The sequence below is a fragment of the Oryx dammah genome, unplaced genomic scaffold, assembly GCF_014754425.2.
Source record: "Oryx dammah isolate SB20612 unplaced genomic scaffold, SCBI_Odam_1.1 HiC_scaffold_8, whole genome shotgun sequence".
Taxonomy (NCBI): domain Eukaryota; kingdom Metazoa; phylum Chordata; class Mammalia; order Artiodactyla; family Bovidae; genus Oryx; species Oryx dammah.
In genome coordinates this window covers 34,727,628-34,749,699 of record NW_024070192.1, presented here as the reverse complement: position 1 = coordinate 34,749,699, position 22,072 = coordinate 34,727,628, and the positions used below count along the sequence as shown (strand labels likewise).

The 22,072-nt window shown below is 47.8% G+C and overlaps 1 protein-coding gene across 1 annotated transcript in view; it reads left to right on the top strand.

Moving 5' to 3' along the window:
* DNAH2 (dynein axonemal heavy chain 2) overlaps positions 1-22,072 on the top strand; it is a 103,800-nt gene that overhangs the window by 65,973 nt on the left and 15,755 nt on the right. The window contains exons 42-65 of the mRNA XM_040243460.1: positions 1,107-1,325; positions 1,532-1,649; positions 1,849-1,985; positions 2,508-2,645; positions 2,736-2,894; positions 4,897-5,049; positions 5,223-5,314; positions 5,588-5,786; positions 5,939-6,163; positions 7,256-7,360; positions 8,035-8,223; positions 8,420-8,505; positions 8,642-8,772; positions 8,927-9,076; positions 9,423-9,590; positions 9,777-9,937; positions 10,185-10,324; positions 11,594-11,726; positions 11,836-11,975; positions 14,123-14,333; positions 14,555-14,671; positions 14,840-14,981; positions 15,782-15,951; positions 16,066-16,182. Of these exons, the coding sequence (XP_040099394.1) occupies positions 1,107-1,325; positions 1,532-1,649; positions 1,849-1,985; positions 2,508-2,645; positions 2,736-2,894; positions 4,897-5,049; positions 5,223-5,314; positions 5,588-5,786; positions 5,939-6,163; positions 7,256-7,360; positions 8,035-8,223; positions 8,420-8,505; positions 8,642-8,772; positions 8,927-9,076; positions 9,423-9,590; positions 9,777-9,937; positions 10,185-10,324; positions 11,594-11,726; positions 11,836-11,975; positions 14,123-14,333; positions 14,555-14,671; positions 14,840-14,981; positions 15,782-15,951; positions 16,066-16,182 (3,600 nt within the window). The remainder of the gene's footprint in view (positions 1-1,106; positions 1,326-1,531; positions 1,650-1,848; positions 1,986-2,507; positions 2,646-2,735; positions 2,895-4,896; positions 5,050-5,222; positions 5,315-5,587; positions 5,787-5,938; positions 6,164-7,255; positions 7,361-8,034; positions 8,224-8,419; positions 8,506-8,641; positions 8,773-8,926; positions 9,077-9,422; positions 9,591-9,776; positions 9,938-10,184; positions 10,325-11,593; positions 11,727-11,835; positions 11,976-14,122; positions 14,334-14,554; positions 14,672-14,839; positions 14,982-15,781; positions 15,952-16,065; positions 16,183-22,072) is intronic.

Below are 22,072 nucleotides of genomic sequence, written 5' to 3'. Positions count from 1 at the left end.
GTGCTTGTTTATTTTATATATAGCAGCTGTATCTGCTAATCTCAAACTCTTAATTTATCCCTGCCCTTTCCCCTTCTGGAAACCATGAGTTTTTCTTCTGTGTCTGTGATTCTGTTTCTGCTTTGTAAATGAGTTCATTTGTATAATTTTTTAAGATTCCATGTAAGTAATAACATATGATATTTGTCTTTCTCTCTGTGACTTCAGTTCAGTTCAGTCGCTCAGTCGTGTCTGACTCTTTGTGACCCCATGGACTGCAGCACGCCAGGCCTCCCTGTTCATCACCAACTCCCAGAGTTTACTCAAACTCATGTCCACTGAGTCGGTGATGCCATCCTACCATCTCATCCTCTGTCGAGTTACTTAATCCTCTAAGTGATTTACTTAATATGATAATATCTAGGTTCATCCATGTTGTTGCAGATGGCATTATTTCATTCTTTTCTACCAAATCTTCTTTATCCATTCATGTTGATGAGCATTTAGGTTACTTCTGTGTCTTGGCTATTGTAAATAGCACTGCTGTGAACACTGGGATGCATGTATCTTCTCGAATCAGAGTTTTCGTCTTTTGTAAGCATTTCTTTTTAACTTAGTTGGTGAGTTGTTTAATGTCTGGCTCCCCCACTAGACTATGGACCCTGCAATGGGATGAACACTAATTTGTTCTCAGCACCAAGCACACTGCTTGGCACCTACTTTAGAGGTTTAATAAATGTTGAATGATATTAGAAGATATTTGTAGAAATTTGTATCAGACATTGTGTTTCCTGTTGACTATTTTATTGAATACAACAGCCCTGAGGGTGAAGTACTATCATGACTCTCAGTTAACAGATTAGGAAACTGAGTCTCAAAGAAGTTCACTCACGCAGGTTCACATGGCTGAAACCTACAGACCCAGACTGGCTGACTCCAGAGCCCAATTTCTTAACTCTGCAATTGGCCAACTTCCCAAGGAAAGAACAACTGCCAGGGTGCAAAGGGCCCTGGTGCCATTTTTTAAAACCATTTGAGTATTATCCTCCCAGACACTGGGGAGCTTTTGAAAGTCCTCTATATGCCTCACACTTTTTTTCCGTTTCCTGTATTTCCCCTTCTCTCAGCTGCGGGAGACCATTGAGCAGGAGATTCGGGACATGGGCCTGCAGCCCACCCCGTTCACCCTCACCAAGGTCATCCAGTTGTATGAAACCAAGAATTCCCGCCACTCCACCATGATCGTGGGCTGCACAGGCAGCGGCAAGACTGCCTCGTGGCGGATTCTCCAGTCCTCCTTGTCCTCCCTGTGCCGCGCGGGGGAGCCCAACTTCAACATTGTCAGGGTGCGGAGCTGGGGCAGTGGGACTGCTGTCCAAGACTTGAGTAGCAGGCGGGGGCGCCAGGATGTAGGGAGGGCGGTACAGACCAGGAGGGCGGCCTGGGAGGGGTGAGAGAGACCGAGGCTGAATACAAATACCTGGAAATAAAGGGACAGCCTGGGATTTGTGTCTGCCGGCAGCTCAAAACTCCCTTCCTGTGTCTATTTTAGGAGTTCCCTTTGAACCCTAAGGCACTGTCCCTAGGGGAGCTGTATGGGGAATATGACCTCAACACAAATGAATGGACGGATGGCGTCCTGTCCAGTGTCATGAGGACGGCATGTGCAGGTACCCAAGGGGTCGAGCAGATTCCTGAATTTCCTGAGGGGGTGGGCAGTGTGGGGATAGAAAACTCAATTTGGGGGAAAAAAATGCTTGGAAATGCAGAGATCCCAGGAAGCAACTGCTTGCGTCTCCAGGGAGATGAGCATGGAGGGAGGGCAAGGTAACAAAGCTGTGGTTTCCTTCTCCTCTACCTCCTACCAAGACGAGAAACCAGATGAAAAGTGGATCCTTTTCGATGGCCCTGTGGACACTCTATGGATTGAGAGCATGAACTCCGTCATGGATGATAACAAAGTGCTGACCCTCATCAACGGAGAGCGCATCGCAATGCCAGAGCAGGTTGGGGGGTGGAAACTGGAGGGCCCCAGGGCAGGGCTAAGGGGAAGAGCAGGGGCAAGAGAAAAGAGGAAGTGCTATAGGAACAAGAAAGAGGAGGAGGACACCTGGACTTAGGGCAGCCTGTGAGACTGAAGAAAAGATGCCTGTCTGCCACAGACGCTGAGGACAATCATATAGAGAACTGTGTACCAGGATGTGCTGTGGCAGAGACTAAGGCAGCCTCATTGCCAATGACATATGGGGGAATGACCTGCCCTTGTGCACCTGGGCTATAATTTATGAGCTTTTGTAAAGAGCCCACCCTTTCCTACCCAATCAAACAATGTGAGGGGAAGAGAGACTTCTCATAAGGATGACCTTGAATAAGCCCTAATTTTTTTAAATAAGCAAATCATTTGTAAAGCTTAGGTCCTTATTCATCCTGCCACACGTGGTACTCAGTAGAGATACCTTGCGGCATCAGAATTCTGGGTGTTTTTACTACTGAGAGAAAGACAAGGTTCTGACCAAGTATATCTGTAGGTGTCTCTCCTGTTCGAAGTGGAGAACTTGGCAGTGGCCTCCCCAGCCACCGTGTCTCGCTGCGGGATGGTGTACACCGACTACACAGACCTAGGCTGGAAGCCCTATGTTCAGTCATGGTTGGACAAGAGGCCAAAGGTATGAAGGAGATGGAGGAGCGGGAAGTAACCAGTGGGGCCTGGGGGTGGTGCACAGAATAATTCAGGGCTCCTGGTCATTCAATGCCAGGTGGAGGCCGAGCCCCTTCAGCGCATGTTCGAAAAGTTCATCAACAAGATGCTGACCTTCAAGAAGGACAACTGCAATGAGCTGGTGCCCCTCCCAGAATATAGCGGCATCATCTCCCTCTGCAAGCTGTACTCTGCCCTGGCCACACCGGAGAATGGGGTGAGAGGGGGCCAGGGCAGGAAGGGCTCTCAACCTCCCGGGAAAATGTCCGGGAAATGATGTGTCTGAGACACAATTGGAACATGAGGCTTGAGTGGAGCAGAGACTCCAAGAGGGGGCCTCACCAACTGTGGAGGCAGCAAGGGTGTGTATGAGGGTGTGTGTATGCGGGTGTGTATATGCGTGCACACGTGTGTCCACGTGGGCACATGCGCTGCAAGGCCAAACTATATATTTATATCCAAATCAGATAGAGAGCACAATGGGCTTCACTATAATTTCCTGCCTGTATTTAAGAGCTGAGGATAGTTCATTTGGTTCCTCATTTCTCCATTCTTTCTGAAATTAAGTATTAAATCTTGGAATCTGTGAGCCCTTGGGATACTGTTTTTGCTGGGAGGAGCTCCCCATTTAGTCTGATGAGGGGCTTTAGAAATTTCCAGATTAACTGATATTGAAGAACATTTTTGTTTAGTCTAGAATTATGGTGTAAGGACCAAAATTGGATATTTTTCTGCTGAGATTAAAGCACTGCCTAGAAATGGTTCATATTGTTTTTAAGGGCATTACCAGCTCATTCAACTATTAATATATAGTTATATAACAATTAGGATCTATAACAGTATGTGTCATTCCTGGTATGATTAATATAAATTAAAACTATGTAGGTGAACTTGCAAGGTGACATGTAGGAAAATGATAGTAAGGTAGTATCAACGGCATTCAACTGCTGAGGAGGACTGCTGGGAGAAGAAGGCTGATGAACAGAACAAAGAGAGGAGGGCAGTCTATGCCAACAGGATGACTTTTGCAGAAACAGATAGGAGAGCCAGCCCCCCGCTGGGCAGGGTGGGCTGATGGGTGGTGTCGGTGTGTGGTACCTCTTAGCTGTAGCAGAGACCCTGAGAAGAGGATGGTGAGATGTGTACAAGTGTGAGCTGGAAGGACAGAATAAGGACTCTGGATTCAATACAGCAGACACCAGAGTCTTAGCACAACTTCCCGTGGTGCTTTTGTAGCTTAGTAGGTTTATGTAAATGTTTTGATTTAGGTTTCTCTACAACTACATGGTTTTCCAAACAGAACCAAGAAGGGAGGGAAATTTTAATTCTTTGTGATGAGTTGCCAAAATAGACCCCTCCATCTCTCTTTTTAAAAAACATGTATTTATTTGGCTGTGTTGAGTAACATGGGCTCTCTAGTTGTGGCACTCAGGCTTAGTTACCCCACAGCATATGGGATCTTAGTTTCCCAACCAGAGATCGAACCTAAGTCCCCTGCATTGCAAAGCAGATTAACCACTGGACCACCAGGGAAGTCTCTCTCTCTCTTTTCTATTCACCTTTATGTTGCTTAAAAAAGTTTTTCTTATTGAGGTATAATTGATTTACAATGTTGCATTAGTTTCAGGTGTATGGCAAAATGAATCTGTTATACAAATACATACTTCTGCTCTTTCTTGATTCTTTCCGCATATAGACCATTACAGAGTATTGAGAAGAGAGATCCTGTGCTATAGAGTAGAGCCTTGTTGCTTAGCTATTTTATATATAGTCACGTGTATATGTTAATTCCAACTTCCCAATTTGTCCCTCTCCCCAACTTATTCCCTTTGGTAACCATATGTTTGTTTTCTATGAGTCTGTTTGTGTTTTATAAATAAGTTCATTTGTATCATTATTTTTTAGATTCTTTACATAAGTGATATTTGTTTTTCTTTGTCAGACTTACTTCACTTAGTATGATAATCTCCAGGTCCAACCATGTTGCTGCAAATGGGATTATTTCATTCTTTTTAAAGGCTGAGTGATACTCCACTGTATATCTGTACACATCTTCTTTATCTAGTCCTTTGTTGATGGACATCTAGGTTGTTTCCACATCCTCACTATTGTGAATAGTGCTGCAATGAACATTGTGGTGCATGTATCTCTTCAAATTATGGTCTCCATCTCTTCAGTTAATAGATTTAGGATATTTCCTCTTCTCCTTTTCCATGCAGGTGAACCCAGCTGACAGTGAAAACTTTGCCTCCATGGTAGAGCTGACGTTTGTGTTCAGCATGATCTGGTCGGTGTGTGCCTCTGTGGATGAGGAGGGCCGCAAGAAGATCGACAGTTACCTCCGAGAGATTGAGGGCACTTTTCCCAACAAGGTCAGCGCCCTCCAGCCCAGCTGTCCTATTTTTCTATATTCGTGATCCTCAGACATCTTGAGCCTCAGCCTGCCACCCAGCTCTCTCTTCTTCCCTGTGATCTATGAGTGCTTTTTCTGGGCAGGGAAAGCCAAAGGCAGGCCTTGGTAATCTGACACACATTCCGTCCTCAGGACACAGTGTACGAGTATTTCGTGGACCCAAAGATGCGGAGCTGGACATCGTTTGAGGATAAGCTCCCTAAGAGTTGGCGCTACCCTCCAAAGTCAGAGCCGGGCCTGGGGAGTGGGTCAGGCTTGGGATTGTGGTGGGGGGAGATGTGGTGAGAGAGTTGAGATGACTTTCCAGGACAGGAAGCAGAAGCTAGAGGAAATGGGACAGGGTCCCTGAGGAGAATGCCTGATCCCCAGGCTCCACAGGAGGCAGGGTGGGTGATCAGAGAGTAGTGATGCCAGAGGAAGAGTGGGGAGCAGAAGGAAGCAGGAGTTAGAAAAGAGTGGGCCATGATCTTGAGACACAGTCCCTTCCCCACCCCCAGCTCCCCCTTCTATAAGATCATGGTGCCCACCGTCGACACTGTCCGCTACAACTACCTGGTGAGCACCATGGTGGCCAGCCAGAACCCCGTCCTGCTGGTGGGTCCTGTGGGGACTGGAAAGACCTCCATTGCCCAGAGTGTCCTGCAGTCCTTGCCCTCCAGCCAGTGGTCAGTGCTCACAGTCAACATGTCTGCGCAGGTGTGTGGCAGGACCCCCGGGCCAGGTTGGCAGCCCCTGCTCTCTCCCTGTCTCTGCTCCCCTTTGGGAGCCCAGTGCCCGCTGGACATGCCTCTCTAACCTCTAATTTCTCTCTTGGGACCCAAGCGTTCATTCTGTACCTTTCCCACCAGACCACGTCTAATAACGTGCAGAGCATCATTGAGAGCAGGGTGGAGAAGCGAACCAAGGGTGTCTATGTGCCTTTCGGAGGCAAAAGCATGATCACCTTCATGGATGACCTCAATATGCCAGCCAAGGACACGTTTGGGTCCCAGCCCCCGCTGGAGCTGATTCGCCTCTGGATTGACTACGGCTTCTGGTATGATCGAACGAAGCAGACCATCAAGTACATTCGAGTAAGCATCCGGAGAATCTGTTCTTCGAGTCTCTGTTCCTTCCTGTGATGGGTTCTGTCCCCACTCCACTGGGACCCCAGGATAAAGTCCTGTAAGCCTGTGTTCCTCCCCACAGAGGAGGGTCCTGCCTTTCTTAGGCCCCAGACATCTGGCTCCTCGGTCAATTCCTACCAGTAACTCTCTTCATTGACTGCCCTGTGCTTTGTGACCAAGGGAGCCTGTCCTCCAACTTCTACTCCTTTCCCAGGCCTCTTACACCTCACTTCCATGGCAACGCTGATGCCAATCAGAGCCGCCCACAACACCCCTCTCCAGGCCTCTCCGCCTCCCATTGTTTCAGGAACCACCTCCCTGGTACCAATTCTCCACTCCCCACCCAGGATCTAGGAATCTCCTGTTAGTCCTGGCTGTTCTCCCATGGGATCCTGAGCATCTTGTTTCTTTTTCCTGAATTAGTGGGCAGTCATTTCAGCCTGATTTCTGGGGCACTCACCTATCTGACACTCAGGGTCCAAATTCAACTAATAATAGATTCATATGTTTCAGAGAAAGAACATACATACACAGATACAAGTATATATTAATATATGTGTATATTAAAATAGAAGAAAATGTCCAAAAGATGTTATCAAATGTTGTGTGTGTATGTGTGTGTTTAACTTACCTCTATTTTCCAAGTTGGGAACATGGATTATAATGATGAAATAAGAACAAATAGGGAATTCCCTGACAGTCCAGTGTTTAGGACTCAGCGCTCCCACTGCCAAGGACCTAGGTTCAATCCCTGGTCAAGGAACTAAGATCTCACATGCTGAATGGCATGGCCAAAAAAAGAGAAAGAAATAAGAGCAAATTAGTTGCCTTAGTAACTCTGTGGACATTAAAAGCGTCCCAAACCCCTTCCTTTCCCTCACCTTTTCATCCCCATTACTCCATGTTTCTTCCTGCTCTTCCCTCTTCCTGTTTGTCCCTCCATTCCCTCTCTTCCTCCTTGCTCCTCTCACATCCTCCCTATTTCTTTGCCCCTCCATTTCCCCTCCTCCTGCCTGTCTTCCCCAACCCCACCCGACCCATCTGGTCTTTGCTGTCTAGGACATGTTCCTGATGGCCGCCATGGGCCCTCCTGGGGGTGGACGGACCGTCATCTCCCCAAGGCTGCAAAGTCGATTTAACATCATCAACATGACCTTTCCCACGGTGAGGGCATCCTGGGGGCTGGGGGAGGGGCTGTAGAAGGCAAAACTACCCGTGTCCTAGAGAACGAGGGCACAGATCACAAGCTGCATCCAGGGAGCTCTGATACTTGGAGGGGAGACTCTCTGCTCTCTGTAGGCACCTTTGCTTCTGCTGAGCTGGCTCTGGTGTGTGAAGCCTGACAGTCCCAGTGGGCAGAGAGTAGGGCCCAAGCAGATGAAGGAAGGCACACCCCCCAAAGAGGAGACTAGAGCAGCTAGGGGAGGCAAGGGAAGAACCCAGGGGTGTCCCCAAACCTCAGAAATCCAGACAAATAATAATGCAATATTTTAAAAAATCAATACCAAAATTCAGGATGAACAAAACACCAACATTTTAAACAAATACAAGATCAGTATAGTGCCATGCTGAGCTACATGAGAGCCCAAGGCAAAAGGAAAAACCAACAGTACAGATCCTGTCTTTATTTAAAATGTTCGCATTTGTTCCTCATGGACAGTTTGCATTAATTCTGATTTTTAAATATTACACTAAAGCATGACTTCTCTTGATTTCTGAGGGGTTTTTTGTGCCCCCCTCCGTACTCTGCTCCCAAGTACTTTACTCCACTGACCTGAGTCCCCGCCTTGGCTGAAAGGCCAGGAGCTGTGAGATTGAGTCTGAGGGTCTGTTTCTAGGAGTCCCAGATCATCCGGATATTTGGCACCATGATCAACCAGAAGCTCCAGGACTTTGAGGAAGAGGTGAAGCCCATTGGGAACGTGGTGACCGAGGCCACCTTGGACGTGTACAACACTGTGGTGCAGCGCTTCCTGCCCACACCCGCCAAGATCCACTACCTCTTCAACCTTCGAGACATCTCCAAGGTGAAACTCCATCTGACCCTTCCCCCTGGCCAAGCACAGCCTCCTTGGAGGTATTCTCCCCTCCTCAAAGTGAGCCCTGGAGTGTGGGAGCATCCCACACACCCCAAATCACCCCATCTCGAATGCCACTTCCACTAGAACTTCTGGAGGGACCCTCTTCCCTCCCTCCATCCCACTGGCCACGCCCCTCTCCCAGGTGTTCCAGGGCATGCTGAGGGCCAACAAGGATTTCCATGATACCAAGTCCAGCATCACCCGACTTTGGATCCACGAATGCTTCCGGTGAGGGTGCTGTGGCCCACCAGATCCAGGCCTCCCCAAGCCCAAGCCTCCACTTCCCTACCCCCATCTCCCGCTCCCCTCCCCAGGGCCACTCTCCTCTTCAATCCCAGATCTAACCCCAGCTCCCTCCCAACAGAGTCTTTTCTGACCGACTGGTTGACGCCACAGACATGGAAGCCTTCGTGAGCATCCTAAGTGACAAACTCGGCTCCTTCTTTGACCTGACGTTTCATAACCTTTGTCCCAACAAACGTTCTCCCATCTTTGGTGAGCCAGGAGCTGTGGCCCCTGTAGGCTGGAGAGTCTTAGGAGATGGGTTAGAAGAAGAGGCGGGGCACTGGGGCCCAGGGAGGAAGGGCCCTTTGGGGAAGCCTGGGGAGGACCAAGCATTTGGAATCTGTCCCCTCTTGCCACGGCCCAGGGGACTTCCTGCGGGAGCCCAAGGTGTACGAGGACCTGATGGATCTGACGGTCCTGAAGACAGCCATGGAGACAGCACTCAATGAGTACAACCTGTCACCTGCTGTCGTGCCAATGCAGCTGGTGCTCTTCCGAGAGGCCATCGAGCACAGTGAGCACTTCCTGTTCCCGGCCCTTCTCCAGCATCCCAGTGACAGGGTACTCCAAGGATATGGGGATCTCTTCCCAGATCTTTCTCAAATTGAGCCCCACAAGTTTCCCTCCTCCCTGACCCCAGATGCGCTTGTATCCATGGGTGGACATTTTTTCTTTGATGATGGTATTTAACAGACATGGTGAAGATTGAATGGTGAATTGCTACCCAAGCTTCAGGCACGAACCTCTTCCCACACTGGTGGGTCCCTCTACTGCAGCGTCAGGTGTCCCAGCCCCCCAGCCTAGGTCCTGGAGGTCCCCTGAGCTTGCTCAGCCAACTCTTATCCTCCCTTTCCCTCCAGTCACACGGATCGTGCGGGTCATTGGACAGCCTCGGGGCAACATGCTTTTGGTGGGCATTGGGGGCAGCGGGCGGCAGAGTCTGGCCCGCCTGGCCTCATCCATCTGCGAGTACATCACCTTCCAGATTGAGGTCACCAAACATTACCGGAGGCAGGAATTCCGAGAAGGTAAGGCTGGGTTTCTGAGACGGAAGTGGGTTTGGGGCTGAGAGTGAAATAACAGGAGGGAGGGAAGCCAGGTAGGGAAGATGGTGTCCTGTATGTGTCCCTGGCGGGGGGACAGCTTTCTAATCAATAGAAGAGGAAAGACAGACAGAAGGGTGAATCTGAAAGGTTCTGTCTCCCCTGGCCCAGATATCAAGCGTCTGTATCGCCAGGCTGGGGTGGAGCTCAAGGCCACGTCCTTCCTTTTCGTGGACACCCAGATTGCTGACGAATCATTCCTAGAGGACATCAACAACATCCTTAGCTCGGGCGAGGTCCCCAATCTCTATAAGGCGGATGAATTCGAAGAGGTGCGATGCTTCTATACCCACTACCAGTTGATTCTGGCTTTCCTAAGTCCCGAGGATGCCGCTGTCGCGCCCCCTCTCCAGCTCCTCCATTAGGTGGAAGAATTGTTCCTCTTGGGCCTTCTTCCCTCCCCGGACCCTGGTGGGCAGAGCGGCCTTAAAACCCACACCCCGTGTGCCCCTCTGTTCCCTCCCGCCCTGGGTGCTGTCCTGGAAACCTCCGCCCTCTGACTGTGGCGGCGTTCACCAGATCCAGACGCTCATCATAGACCAGGCGCGCGCTGAGCAGGTGCCAGAGTCCTCAGACAGCCTCTTCACCTACCTCATCGAGCGCGTGCGGAACAACCTGCACATCGTCCTCTGCCTCAGCCCCGTGGGCGACCCCTTCAGGTGACTCCCGTGTCGGCCTTCTCCCTCGGGAGTTGGTGTGTGGGGGGAGGGGGGGGCACTCCTCCCCGCTCCTGGTCTCCCTTCCTTCTGCCCCCAAGACTCCGGAGTAGCGCCAGCCTGTCCCGCCGCGCCACACGTGTCTCCAAGTCTCCGCGTCTTATTGTCGCAGCCTGTGCCAGGGCGTGGTTCAGCCTGCCGGATCTTTAATTGTGCCATGTGGGATCTAGTCTCCTCACTAGGGGGCAAACCTGGGCCCCCTGCGTTGGAGGCGCAGAGTCTTAGCCACTGGACCACCAAGTCCCAGCCTGTTCCTACTTTCAGCGACTTCCTGTTACTTACATGGGACTCATCCTCTCCTTTTTGGTAGAACAGTTTTGTTTATTTTTCTGGAAGGTGAAGGCTGTTTTTTCTTTTTCTTTTGTTTTCAAGTTTTAAATTGTGGTTTAAAAAAAAACTTAAATTTTACCATCTTAACTGGTTTTAAGTACATTCACACTGCTATGCAGCAGATCCCCAGAGCATTCTTGTCTGAGACTGTAACTGGGTACCCAGTGGGAACTGCCCACTTCTCCCACCACCCCCAGGCCTTGGTAGCCACCCTTCTACTTTCTGTGAGTGACCACCCCTAGATACCTTATAGATGTGGAATCATGCAGTATTTGTCATTTTGTGACTGGTTTATTTCACTTAGCATAACATCTTCAAAGTTTATCCTTGTAGCCAGCATCAGAATCCCCTTCCCCTTTAAGGCTGAATAATATTCCCTGTGTGTCTGCACCACATGGGATCCATTCTTCATATTTTCAAGGGCATCAGAAAGGAGGGGAAGGACAGAGAACTTATGCAGAGAGGCAGTTGGGGTCACCAATTTGTTTATCTTTGAATATTTTTGGCTTGTGGTGTGTTCACCGTGTACCAAGCTCTGGGCTAAGCATCCTGCATGTGTCACCCCATTGAATCCCCTAACAACTCTAGTTAGTATGCTTTGTTATTCCTGATTCGAGGTGAGGAAACTGATGTTCCAAAGGTTATGCCACTTGCCCAAGATCCATATTTGGTTGGTGTTAAACTGGCTCTTTCTGACCCCAGAAGCTGTTTCTAAATCATGCACCAAACCAGCTTAGAGGGGAGCAGAATCTGGACAAGGCGACACAGGAGCACAAGGATGGGGCTTCGGGGTTCCTAGGGAAAGAGTGGACTTGTGGCAAAGACCGTCGCTGAAGGCCGAGCCTGCGAGTGGACTTAACCGCCTCTCACAACCCCTGCCAGGAACTGGATCCGCCAATACCCAGCCCTGGTGAACTGCACGACCATTAACTGGTTCTCAGAGTGGCCACGCGAGGCCCTGCTGGAGGTGGCTGAGAAGTACCTGATGGGAGCCGATCTGGGGACCCAGGAGAATGTGAGGCCCTCCTCCCCATCTCTCCTCAACCCCTGCACTCCCACCCATTTCCGTTCTCCATTTGCCTCTACTCCTGCCCTGTCTCATAACTTCTATGCATTGATCTCAGATCCACAAGAAAGTGGCCCAGATCTTCGTCACCATGCACTGGTCAGTGGCCACATATTCCCAGAAGATGCTGTTGGAACTTCGAAGACACAACTACGTCACGCCCACTAACTACCTGGAACTTGTGTCTGGATATAAAAAGTATGATGGAAGAGTAAGGGGCACAGAGGGCCTGGGAACTTGGTGGATTTTTTGGTTTTGTTTTGGCCGCACCTTGTGGCATGTGGGATCTTAGGTCTCTGACTGGGAATGGAACCCGTGCTCTCTACAGTGAAAGCACAGAGTCCTAACCACTGAACCCCTGGGGAATTCCCAGGAGTTTGGTGTCTTTTGAGGGCTATTGGTGAAACGATGTCTTGGAAAATATCCAGGAGCTGGCCAAGGGGACTGACTCGAGGACTGGGAACTGAATGGCAGAGAGGTGGGGGGCTTGTTTCTGTCCAGGAAGTTAAACCAAGAGAGGGGTTGCAGGGGACGTGGCCATCTCAGGGGCCCACTGGCAGTGACCCCTTTATATACCTCTGTGTCCTTGTCTCCTGGAATAATGATGTCCCTGATCCCAATCACATTGCAACTGTGACATTATATCATGGGTATATTTGGCAATATATATCCTCTTCTCTCTGCCTTTAATATCTTCTAGACTTTCCACCATTCCCAAGTTATATATTCATTAATTAAGTTGTATTGACTGTCTTTTTATGTGCACAACACAATAATTTGCTTTGAAGGTTATAAGAAAAACATAAAAAAAACCCTCATGTTTATTGGATTTAGTATTTCAATCAAGGTGAAGAAAAAGCCATTTGTAATAATAATGATAGCCAACATTAATTCAGTCATTTAACAAGTATTTTGAGCATGTACTCTGTGCCAGGCATTATTTTAGATACTTGTAATATATATGCCGGTTAACAAAATCAAGTCCTTACCTTCCCTGGGTCCATAGATTCACATCCTGTCTATGGTTTCCCAGTCACTGTGTTAAGCAATTTACATGCACGTGCCTATGTGCTCAGTTACTCAGTCATGTCTGACTCCGACCCCATGGACTGTAGCCTGCCAAGGCTCCTTTGTCCATGGAATTTTCCAGGCAAAAATACTGGAGTGGATTACCATTTCCTACTCAAGCGTATCTTCCCAACCCAGGGATCAAACCCTCATCTGTTGTGTGTCCTGCACCAGCAGGATGATTTTTTACCACTGTACCACCTGGGAAGCCCATATTTAGTATTTAATTCAGAAAACAATCTTTCTTAGACTTTTTTGGGGGGACTGTACAACATTAAAACTTTGTGAATGAGTTGCCAACATTTAAAACTTGAAGCCTTGGAAAATTCCAGATTTCCAGTCTGTCTTGAAACGTCAGAAATTGTGGCAATACAATTCCACATTCACTCTCAAATGGAAAAAATCAAGCTGAAGCCCAGGGCTTTGTCCAGAAAGGTCCGTCTAGTCAAGGCTATGGTTTTTCCAGTAGTCATGTATGGATGTGAGAGTTGGACTATAGAGAAAGCTGAGTGCTGAATAATAGATCCTTTTGAACTGTGGTGTTAGAGAAGACTCTTGAGAGTCCCTTGGACTGCAAGAAGATCCAACTAGTCCATCCTAAAGGAGATCAGTCCTGGGTGTTCATTGGCAGGACTGATGTTGAAGCTGAAACTCCAATACTTTGGCCACCTGATGTGAAGAGCTGACTCATTTGAAAGACCCTGATGCTGGGAAAGATTGAGGGCAGGAGGAGAAGGGGATGACAGAGGATGAGATGGCTGGATGGCATCACCGACTCAATGGACATGGGTTTGGGTAGACTCTGGCAGTTGGTGTTGGACAGGGAGGCCTGGGGTTCTGTGGTTCATGGGGTCACAAAGAGTCGGACACGACTGAACTGAATTGAACTGAAGCCCAGGGATGGCCACCCCCTTGAGAGAAACTTGTATTTTCTGGTTCACTGCAGCCCCGCTGCCTGCTGCACAGTGGGGAATTGCTGCACAGTAGAAAGGCCTCAGGTAGGGAAGTGTTACAATGAAAACGGTAGCCAGCACGCCAACTCTGACAACAGTGTGTAGAATAAATGAGAGGGACAAGAGTCCAGAAACAGGAAGACCAGTTGGGAGGCTGTTGGCAATGATCCAGGCAAGGAAATGATACAGATCTGACTAGGGTGGTGGTGGTGGCAACAAGCAGAAAGTCAGGGACCAGAGCCACACTGGGAAGGGAGGCTACATGGGCCTCTCCTTTCTGAGGGCCCAGACTCCTGGGGTTCCTGATCCTACTCTGTGCCCTAGGTTGCTGGCGGAGAAGCGGCAGGAGCTGCTGGACCAGGCCAATAAGTTGCGGACAGGGCTGTTTAAGATAGATGAAACTAGGGAAAAGGTGGAAGTGATGTCCTTGGAGCTGGAGGATGCCAAGAAAAAGGTGGCTGAGTTCCAGAAGCAGTGTGAGGAGTACCTGGTCATCATCGTGCAGCAGAAGCGGGAAGCAGATGAGCAGCAGAAGGTGCCCCCGCCCCCCCCAGATCGCCCCTGCCCCTCACGTCCCCTATTCCCTGTGCCCACCGGGCAGAGGGGCTTCCCAGCCTCCATCAGTTATAGGGCAGGGGGTGCCAGGCCCACTCCTCAAGTCTTCTTTAGCTTTCTCTTGCATCATTACCACTAGCAACATCACCCCCACTTCTGCTCAAGGTGTAGACAAAACCCTCGTCTTCTCTTCATCCCTAGGCCGTCACAGCCAATAGCGAGAAGATCGCGATTGAGGAAGTCAAGTGCCAGGCACTGGCTGACAATGCCCAGAAGGATCTGGAAGAGGCATTACCAGCCCTGGAAGAGGCCATGCGGGTATTAGGACGGGAAGGCACAGGAAGGAGACTGGGTTGGCCTTCCTTGTTCTCAAAGTCTCCTTGGAAGGGAGGAGAAGAGGGGAACTTCAGCTAAGTCCTGTCTCCATAAAGGACCCGTCTTGCCACCTGAGTTGACTCTGGTCCTCAAGTTCATCCCTTTTCTCAGGCCCTGGAGTCTCTGAACAAGAAGGACATAGGAGAGATCAAGTCTTACGGACGGCCCCCGGCCCAGGTGGAGATGGTGTTGCAGGCAGTTATGATCCTTCGAGGCAATGATCCCACCTGGGCAGAGGCCAAGAGGCAGCTAGGTGAGCCAGGCAACTGGAAGGTAATTTATGCCAGCCCACCCAGCATTCCTCTGATCATCTGCTGGGCGTCAGGCGCTCAGAGAGACAGAGATGAAGGATGCCCTGTGCCCACTCTCAAAGCACAGAGCCTGGTGGGGAAGACGAGGCATAACCATCAGTTAAGGTCTTCGGTTGTAGGTAACTCATCTTCATTTAAGCAAACTAAAGAAGAAAGAAAGAGGGACTTCCCTGGTGGTCCAGTGATTAGGACTGTGCTTCCAGTGAAGGGGAACAGGTTCAATCCTTGGTCAGAAGAGCCCACATGCCCCATGACTCAGCCGCACACACACACACACACACACACACACACACACAAAGGGAGAAGTTGTCGTAAGTATATTGGAATGTATTACAGAATCTAAGGACAGGAGTGCCTTTGCTCCCCACCCCCAAAAAAGATGAGAATCAGAAAAGAGAAAACAAAGGTCTGTCTTACTCTTGTGATAATTTTCCTGCTCTGCGTTCTGTTGGTGGAATATTGCCTGTAAGCTATAGTTTGGTGACTCCTGCCTTAGAAGAAGGTGCAAAGTATATAGACAGAATGGTGCGGGGATGGGTGGTCGGGCTGAGAGGGTGGAAGGTACGTGATGGGAGGAGAGGCTGGGGAGGCTGTGGAGGCTCTGGGAGCCTCAAGGGTCTAGATGAGGGAGCACGGCCAGTGGAGGGACTGTGAGATGAGGTCAGGCCTTGGGAACTGAGGCCAGGAATCATGTGGCTGTGCCTGAGCAGTGGAGGTGAGGCCCCCAATCTTCATCCCCCAGGGGAACAGAACTTCATCAAATCACTAATCCACTTCGATAAAGACAATATCTCAGACAAGGTCCTGAAGAAGATCGGAGCCTACTGCGCCCAGCCAGACTTCCAGCCTGACATCATTGGCCGCGTGTCACTGGCCGCCAAGTCCCTCTGCATGTGGGTTCGGGCCATGGAGGTAGGCAGTGACAGGCGGGGTGGGAGCAATGAGGCTGGGTGGGAGGAGGGGGATGGAAGGCTCATGGCAGGTGAGTGGGTGGCGAGTGAGAGGGTGCCTGCTGTCTCTCCGCAGCTCTACGGGCGGCTATACCGGGTGGTGGAGCCCAAGCGGATCCGCATGAACGCCGCATTGGCCCAGCTTCAGGAGAAGCAAGCCGCCCTGGCTGAGGCTCAGGAGAAGCTGCGCGAGGTGAGCCTCGTACCTATGTTTTCCATTTTCCGAGGTGGTAGCTCTCCCAGATTCCCGATTTCTAGGATGCTTCCTTTCTGTTTATTTCTCCCTGTCTAGTTCTACCCCCTCTTCCTTATAGTCCTGTCTGCCTCCCACTCTGCACCTTGTTTAGACGTCTGCCTCTGGCTCAGAAAGCTAAGTCAGTTGAGACGGTTACAAAGGCACAGGGGCGCTGTCTCCGGGGAGCCCTTCCCACAACTGACCTGGAGCTAGCAGTGTTTGCCATCCTTTGTTGGGGCCCTTTGGAGAAGGTCCTTGAGACAGTAACTGATGAAATCTGTGTGGCAAATGGGTTTTTGCTCCGGGGATGGGGCAAGGATGTCACATTGCTGCTTGGACCTGGAGGAATACGAGAGTGTTGGAACCTGGGGTTGTCATCTGGAGGTAGAGAGGGTTATTTCCTGTGAGAGGGCTAGATAATCCAGAAGGTGCTCACCTTCCAGATACATGCACAAGTAACTCTCCTATCAGGCAGAATATAAGTGCTATTATCAAGAGTTCAAAACTCTTCCAGTCTATCATTTAATTTTCTATCATTGATTTAATAGGTAGTATAAATACGTGGTTTGAAATTCAAAAGGACAAAAACGTATCCAGTAAGAATTCTCCCTTTCAACTTCTGCTCTCTAATCTCGAGCTCCCCTCCCTTGAAAGTAACTTCTGCCTTCCAATGCAGGGGACACCGGTTTGATCCCAGATGAGGGAACTAAGATCCCACATGCCTCGGGGTAGCTAAGCCCATGTGCTGCAACCAAGATCCAGCGTGCACACACACATACACACAAAGAAGATTCCATTCTGATCCATTTCTGGGGCTTCTAGGGCAGTTTCCAAACCAGGGGTCCCTAACCTTTGCTGTGTGTCAGAATCAGACCTAGGGAAAATACATATTTTCAGGGATCCAAGCAAATGAGTAATGATTAAAATTATTTACTCAAGATTTGGATTGAAATGTAATACAGCTGGACTCTGGGCCCCTTCCCAGACCTCTAGAGCTGTGTTCAGGGTTTCCCATCTCTGGGCAACTCTGACGGGGAAGAATGCTTCAAACGGCTGATTTCCAGGCTCCCTCAGAGATTCTTACTTAGTTGGCCTGGCAGGAGCCCAGGGTCGGCACAGTGCTAGCTGCAAGCAGGTGGCTCAGCATGCCTGATTCTGAAGTTCTATTGAAAGCTGAATTTGCATCTTACACTTTCAGTAACAAAGGAGAAATTTCAGTTCCCTGTTTGCTTACTCTTACCAACTACAAGTCCTCAAGATGCGGTGTGAGATCCCCCACCAGAGACCTAACATGAGGTGACCTACAAATGCTTCTCCCGAGAATGATGCTGTTGGCAGCTGACCCTACAGGCCCATTTTTTCCCCACATGTGAAGGGGAGAACCCCTAATTATTTGGCCCAGGATATGATTCATCCAGAGGTGAGAAACCTTTCCTAATGGATGGCCATACCTGTGAGTGTTTAGGCTTGAAAAAAAAAAGAGTAAAAGAGTGAAGATTTCAAGAGAGGTTGAGAGGTAATGATGAACAAAGGTGGTGGGGGATTGAAATCAGGAGGTGGGGTTCTAGCCCCAGCGCTGGCAGTAACCAGCAAGTCACTTAATCCCACTTAATCTTGGGCATTGGAAGGGACATTCTTAACCTCTGGACCACCAGGGAAGTCCCAGAACAGACTCTTTATCCACCACAGAACTCTTAAGGCCACCCTTACAGACTACATCTCTCCCCTGCCCAAGCCCCATTTCCTAGAAATTGTCTTGCTTCAAACATCCTGTCTCTATAGAGAAAGCGACTCATTCATAGACAAAGCTACAGCCATCTGCCAAGGTCAAAATAACACAGGGTTGGCCTAAAGACTTTCACTGAAGTCACAGAAGTTAAAAGTCAACCACACAAGTGTAAAAACCCACTGGGCCTAACATGAGCCTTACTCACCTTACTCACCTTACTCAGAACACCTGTCCACATGCTGCAGTCTGATCAGGAAACCCCCAGCACTGTCAAAAATGTCTTGGGGGGTTTTCTGGTCTGCATATATGTATACTGTCTCTTTTTTTAAACCTGTGCCATTGTTTTTTTCATTTTCTCTTTTTTTCCATTTTTTCATTTTTTGGCCATGCCATGTGGGTTGTGGGATCTTAGTTCCCCAACCAGAGATCAAATCCACACACTCTGCATTGGAAGCATGGTGTCTTAACAACTGGACAGCCAGGAAAGTCCAAAAGGTATACTCTTGAAGGGATCTGAGAACAAATAGTCTTATTCTATGCCCGAGTTCTAAGCAAATTGAGAAATAAAAGGCATTTGGCCGAAGTATCACCTATAAAGGCTAGGCTGGAGGACGTGGAAGATGTCTGTGAGCAAGTGGCCCTCCTAGTGAGAACGCCCATCCTCAGACAGACTTACCTGGTCTTGGGCGTTGTTAGGGGGGCAGAGTGGGACTTGTGCTCACCCCTAAAAAGAAAGGGCATGAGCTCAGTTGAGCATTCCCAGTTTACTCTTTCCAAGTTTACCAGTCAGATTGGTCACCACCTCCCCTGGAGAAAGGTGAGAAAAAGTCCTGGAGGAAGTCTTCCAACACACAAAGGAACGACCAAGACAAAAAATCATAACAAGCCATGACCCCAAAGGAAAAAATAAACCCAGAGAAAATTCAAGTTATGGAGAAAACTTGAAAAAAGCAGACCTCATCTAATTAGTATCATCAGAGGGAGTGATTAAGAAAGAAATTACATCCACAGAACAAAAACAGGATGATGAAAGGCCAAACGAAAAGAAAGAATTCTGGGAAATTTAAAAATGATCAAAGTGTGTCATTCGGTAGAAGGGTGGGAGGACAGCATCACAGAACATAATACAAAAATCAAAACCAGAGACAGAAAACAGAAGAGAGAGAGGAGACACAGCCAACCCATAAGAATTTCTGGAAGAAAAAACACATCAGGGATGATAGAAAAAGTATTTAACAACCAGTTCGGCCCACACAGTGACCTGTCTGAGTGGGTCTCAACACGAGCAGCCCAGCCTGGTTCACACTGGGCACCAACCCAGATCATGATGACATTGATGCTGTTTGTTAGCATTTGACCCTTATAATCAGTCTAGAGATGGAGCACAGAAGACCCCGTGGGGCCTCTCTTGACTGTCAACCTCAACGATATAAAAATAAAAGTACCGCCTAAAAATTGGGGAAGTGGACATAGCTGGGAACGACAGGGCAGTGCTTTTGCAGCAGATAAAATAGAACACAGTTTTAGTGTGTTGGGACTTTCCAGTTGTTAAAATTCTGCACTTCCACGGCAAGGGCACAGGTTCAATCCCTGATCCTTGGTTGGCACACTGAGATCCCACGTGCCTGCACAGTGGCAACAAACAAAAAAATGGAAATTTATTACTTATAACACTAGAATGTTATTTAACATTATATAAAGGGAGCCAGTAGGAGAGATTAGGAACTATTAGGAAATTTGGAGAGATTGTGTATGCTTGCTAAGTAGCTTCAGTCGTGTCCGACTCTTTGCAACCCTATGAACTGTAGCCGGCCAGGCTCCTCTGTCCATGGGATTTTCCAGGCAAGAATATTGGAGTGAGTTGCCGTGGCCTCCTCCAGGGAATCTTCCCAACCCAGGAATCGAACCTGCTTCTTTTTGTCTCCTGCACTGGCAGGTGGGTTCTTTACCACTAGTGCCACCTGGGAAGCCCTTGAGAGATTCTAAATGCCCTTGAAGTGGTCTTTGTGGGTGTGAAACAATTGGTGAGAATTTTAATTGGTCCCTCTTATTATAGTATTGAAATGAAGTCCACTTAATTTATCTAATCATGTTCATGTCCTGATTTTATAACTTGTATCTATCAATAAACATTGTGATACTTGAGGTAAAAAAGAAAAAACCACTAAATGTAGAGAGAAAGGGATGAGGTGTTTTGGTATAAGGGAATCAGATCTTCATCTATCATAGCATTAAGTCCATAGAAATAGTCTAACATTGATAAAGCAGGAAACAGCTGTATAAAATATACTTGTAGTATCCATAGAGGATGAACTAGAAACAGGTCACACTGGCTACCTCAAGAAGGAAGCTGAGTAGATGGAGAAGAGTGTTGGGAGGAAGATTTTTCATGCTTTCATGCCTCTTGAATTTTTAAGTTACCTATTCACAAAGTAAACACAATTAAAATAGGAAAGGACTAGCAGCATCAAGATGTGCTTATGCAAGGACAAGGATACTCATTACAGCTTCGTTAATTATAGAAAATGTTGGGAAGACACAAATGTCCATCAGTAGGAAACTTGTCATATAAATTGTGGTTCCATCATACACAAAATTTGCAGCTGTTAAAAAGAATGAGACAGCTTGACAAGAATGGATTTGAAGACAGGTGAAAAATAGTAAAGTATAAAACAGTGATATTGAATGTTACCATTTATCTTTTTGAAAAAAATCATCCATTCAAGAAATATTTATTGAGTGCTGGGCACTACCTGGGTCTGAGTCAGTGGCGAATGTGGCGCTCCCCTCACGATGCTTACATTGTTTTACTATTGATGGACTCAGTCTGGAAAGTTACACTAGAAACTGATGACAAAAAAATTAAATTAAATTAAAAAAAAAAAAAAAAGAAAGAAACTGATGACAGTGGTTCCCTCTCAGGTTGGGGCTGGGAGCTAGGGTCGGGAGTGGGAGGAAGACAGACCCCGGCACACTTTTCCGCCTTTGGAATGTTGATTTGTGTGAAACATATTCACCATTCAAAAAAAAAAAATACAAATGGGACAAGTTATTTTCAAAAAAAGTTAAAGATGTTAGGTGTGATAATGGTGATATGACTATGTCCTTTTCTAAAAAGAGATGCATTATAAGGTATTTGAAGTTGAAATGTCATGAGTTTGTAACATTCTTTAAAATACTTTGGTGAAAAACAAGTAGATGGCGTAAATACAGCAAAATGTTAACAACTGTTAAATCTGGGTGATGGGTGTGTAGGTATTGCTTATATTAGTCTTTTTCTTAGGTTTTAAATTTTTCATAATTATTTTCAATTAAAAAGATTAAAATTGCAAAAATTTAAAGCTATATATATATGTATATATATATACACACACATACATCCAGTAGCTGCATAAGCATTATAGTCAGAGATAGGGAGGTAATTACTTGAAGAAATAAAGAGACATGGTTAAAAAATAATTTGCTATTGAAGAATGGAACTAAGTAGCAAAGTGGGCTAGAGGACGGTTGCTTTTCCTTATAACCTCTTTTATTTTATTATTTAGGTTTTTAACCCTGTGCATATATTTCTTGTGTAGAAAATCAAAACAGTGAAAACATGCAAAATAAATAATGAAATATAGGTCTATCACGCAGGTTGGCTGCCTCCCCAGAGCCCAGTCTCCACGGGAAGCCAAATTATAATCAGAGTGTTGCTGATGAGTGTGGGCTCAGTGCATGGAGGTGCTTGTGTGAGCCTGATGACAAGTGTCACGTAGTAGAGCCTGCCAGATAACCCAGCACATGTGTGTGAGGGCCAGAGCACCCTTTTCCTGTGGGCCCCTAGCCTCTGAGTGGCCCATCTGATCCCTGAGTGACACCTTCTTTCTTTAGATGCTCAAGTCATTCAAGGGTGACATTTTGAATCTCCACTTTGCTTCAAAAAATGTTCCCTGGAGGGAATTCTCTGGTGGTCCAATAATTAGGGCTCCACACTTCCACTGCAGGGCCATGGGTTCAATTCCCAGTTGGGGAACTAAGACCCCATATGCCTCCTGGCACAGGCAAAAATAATAATAATAATAATAATAATAATTCCTTGGAGAGCTACTTATCTCATTCCCAAGTTCTTGGAAGTCA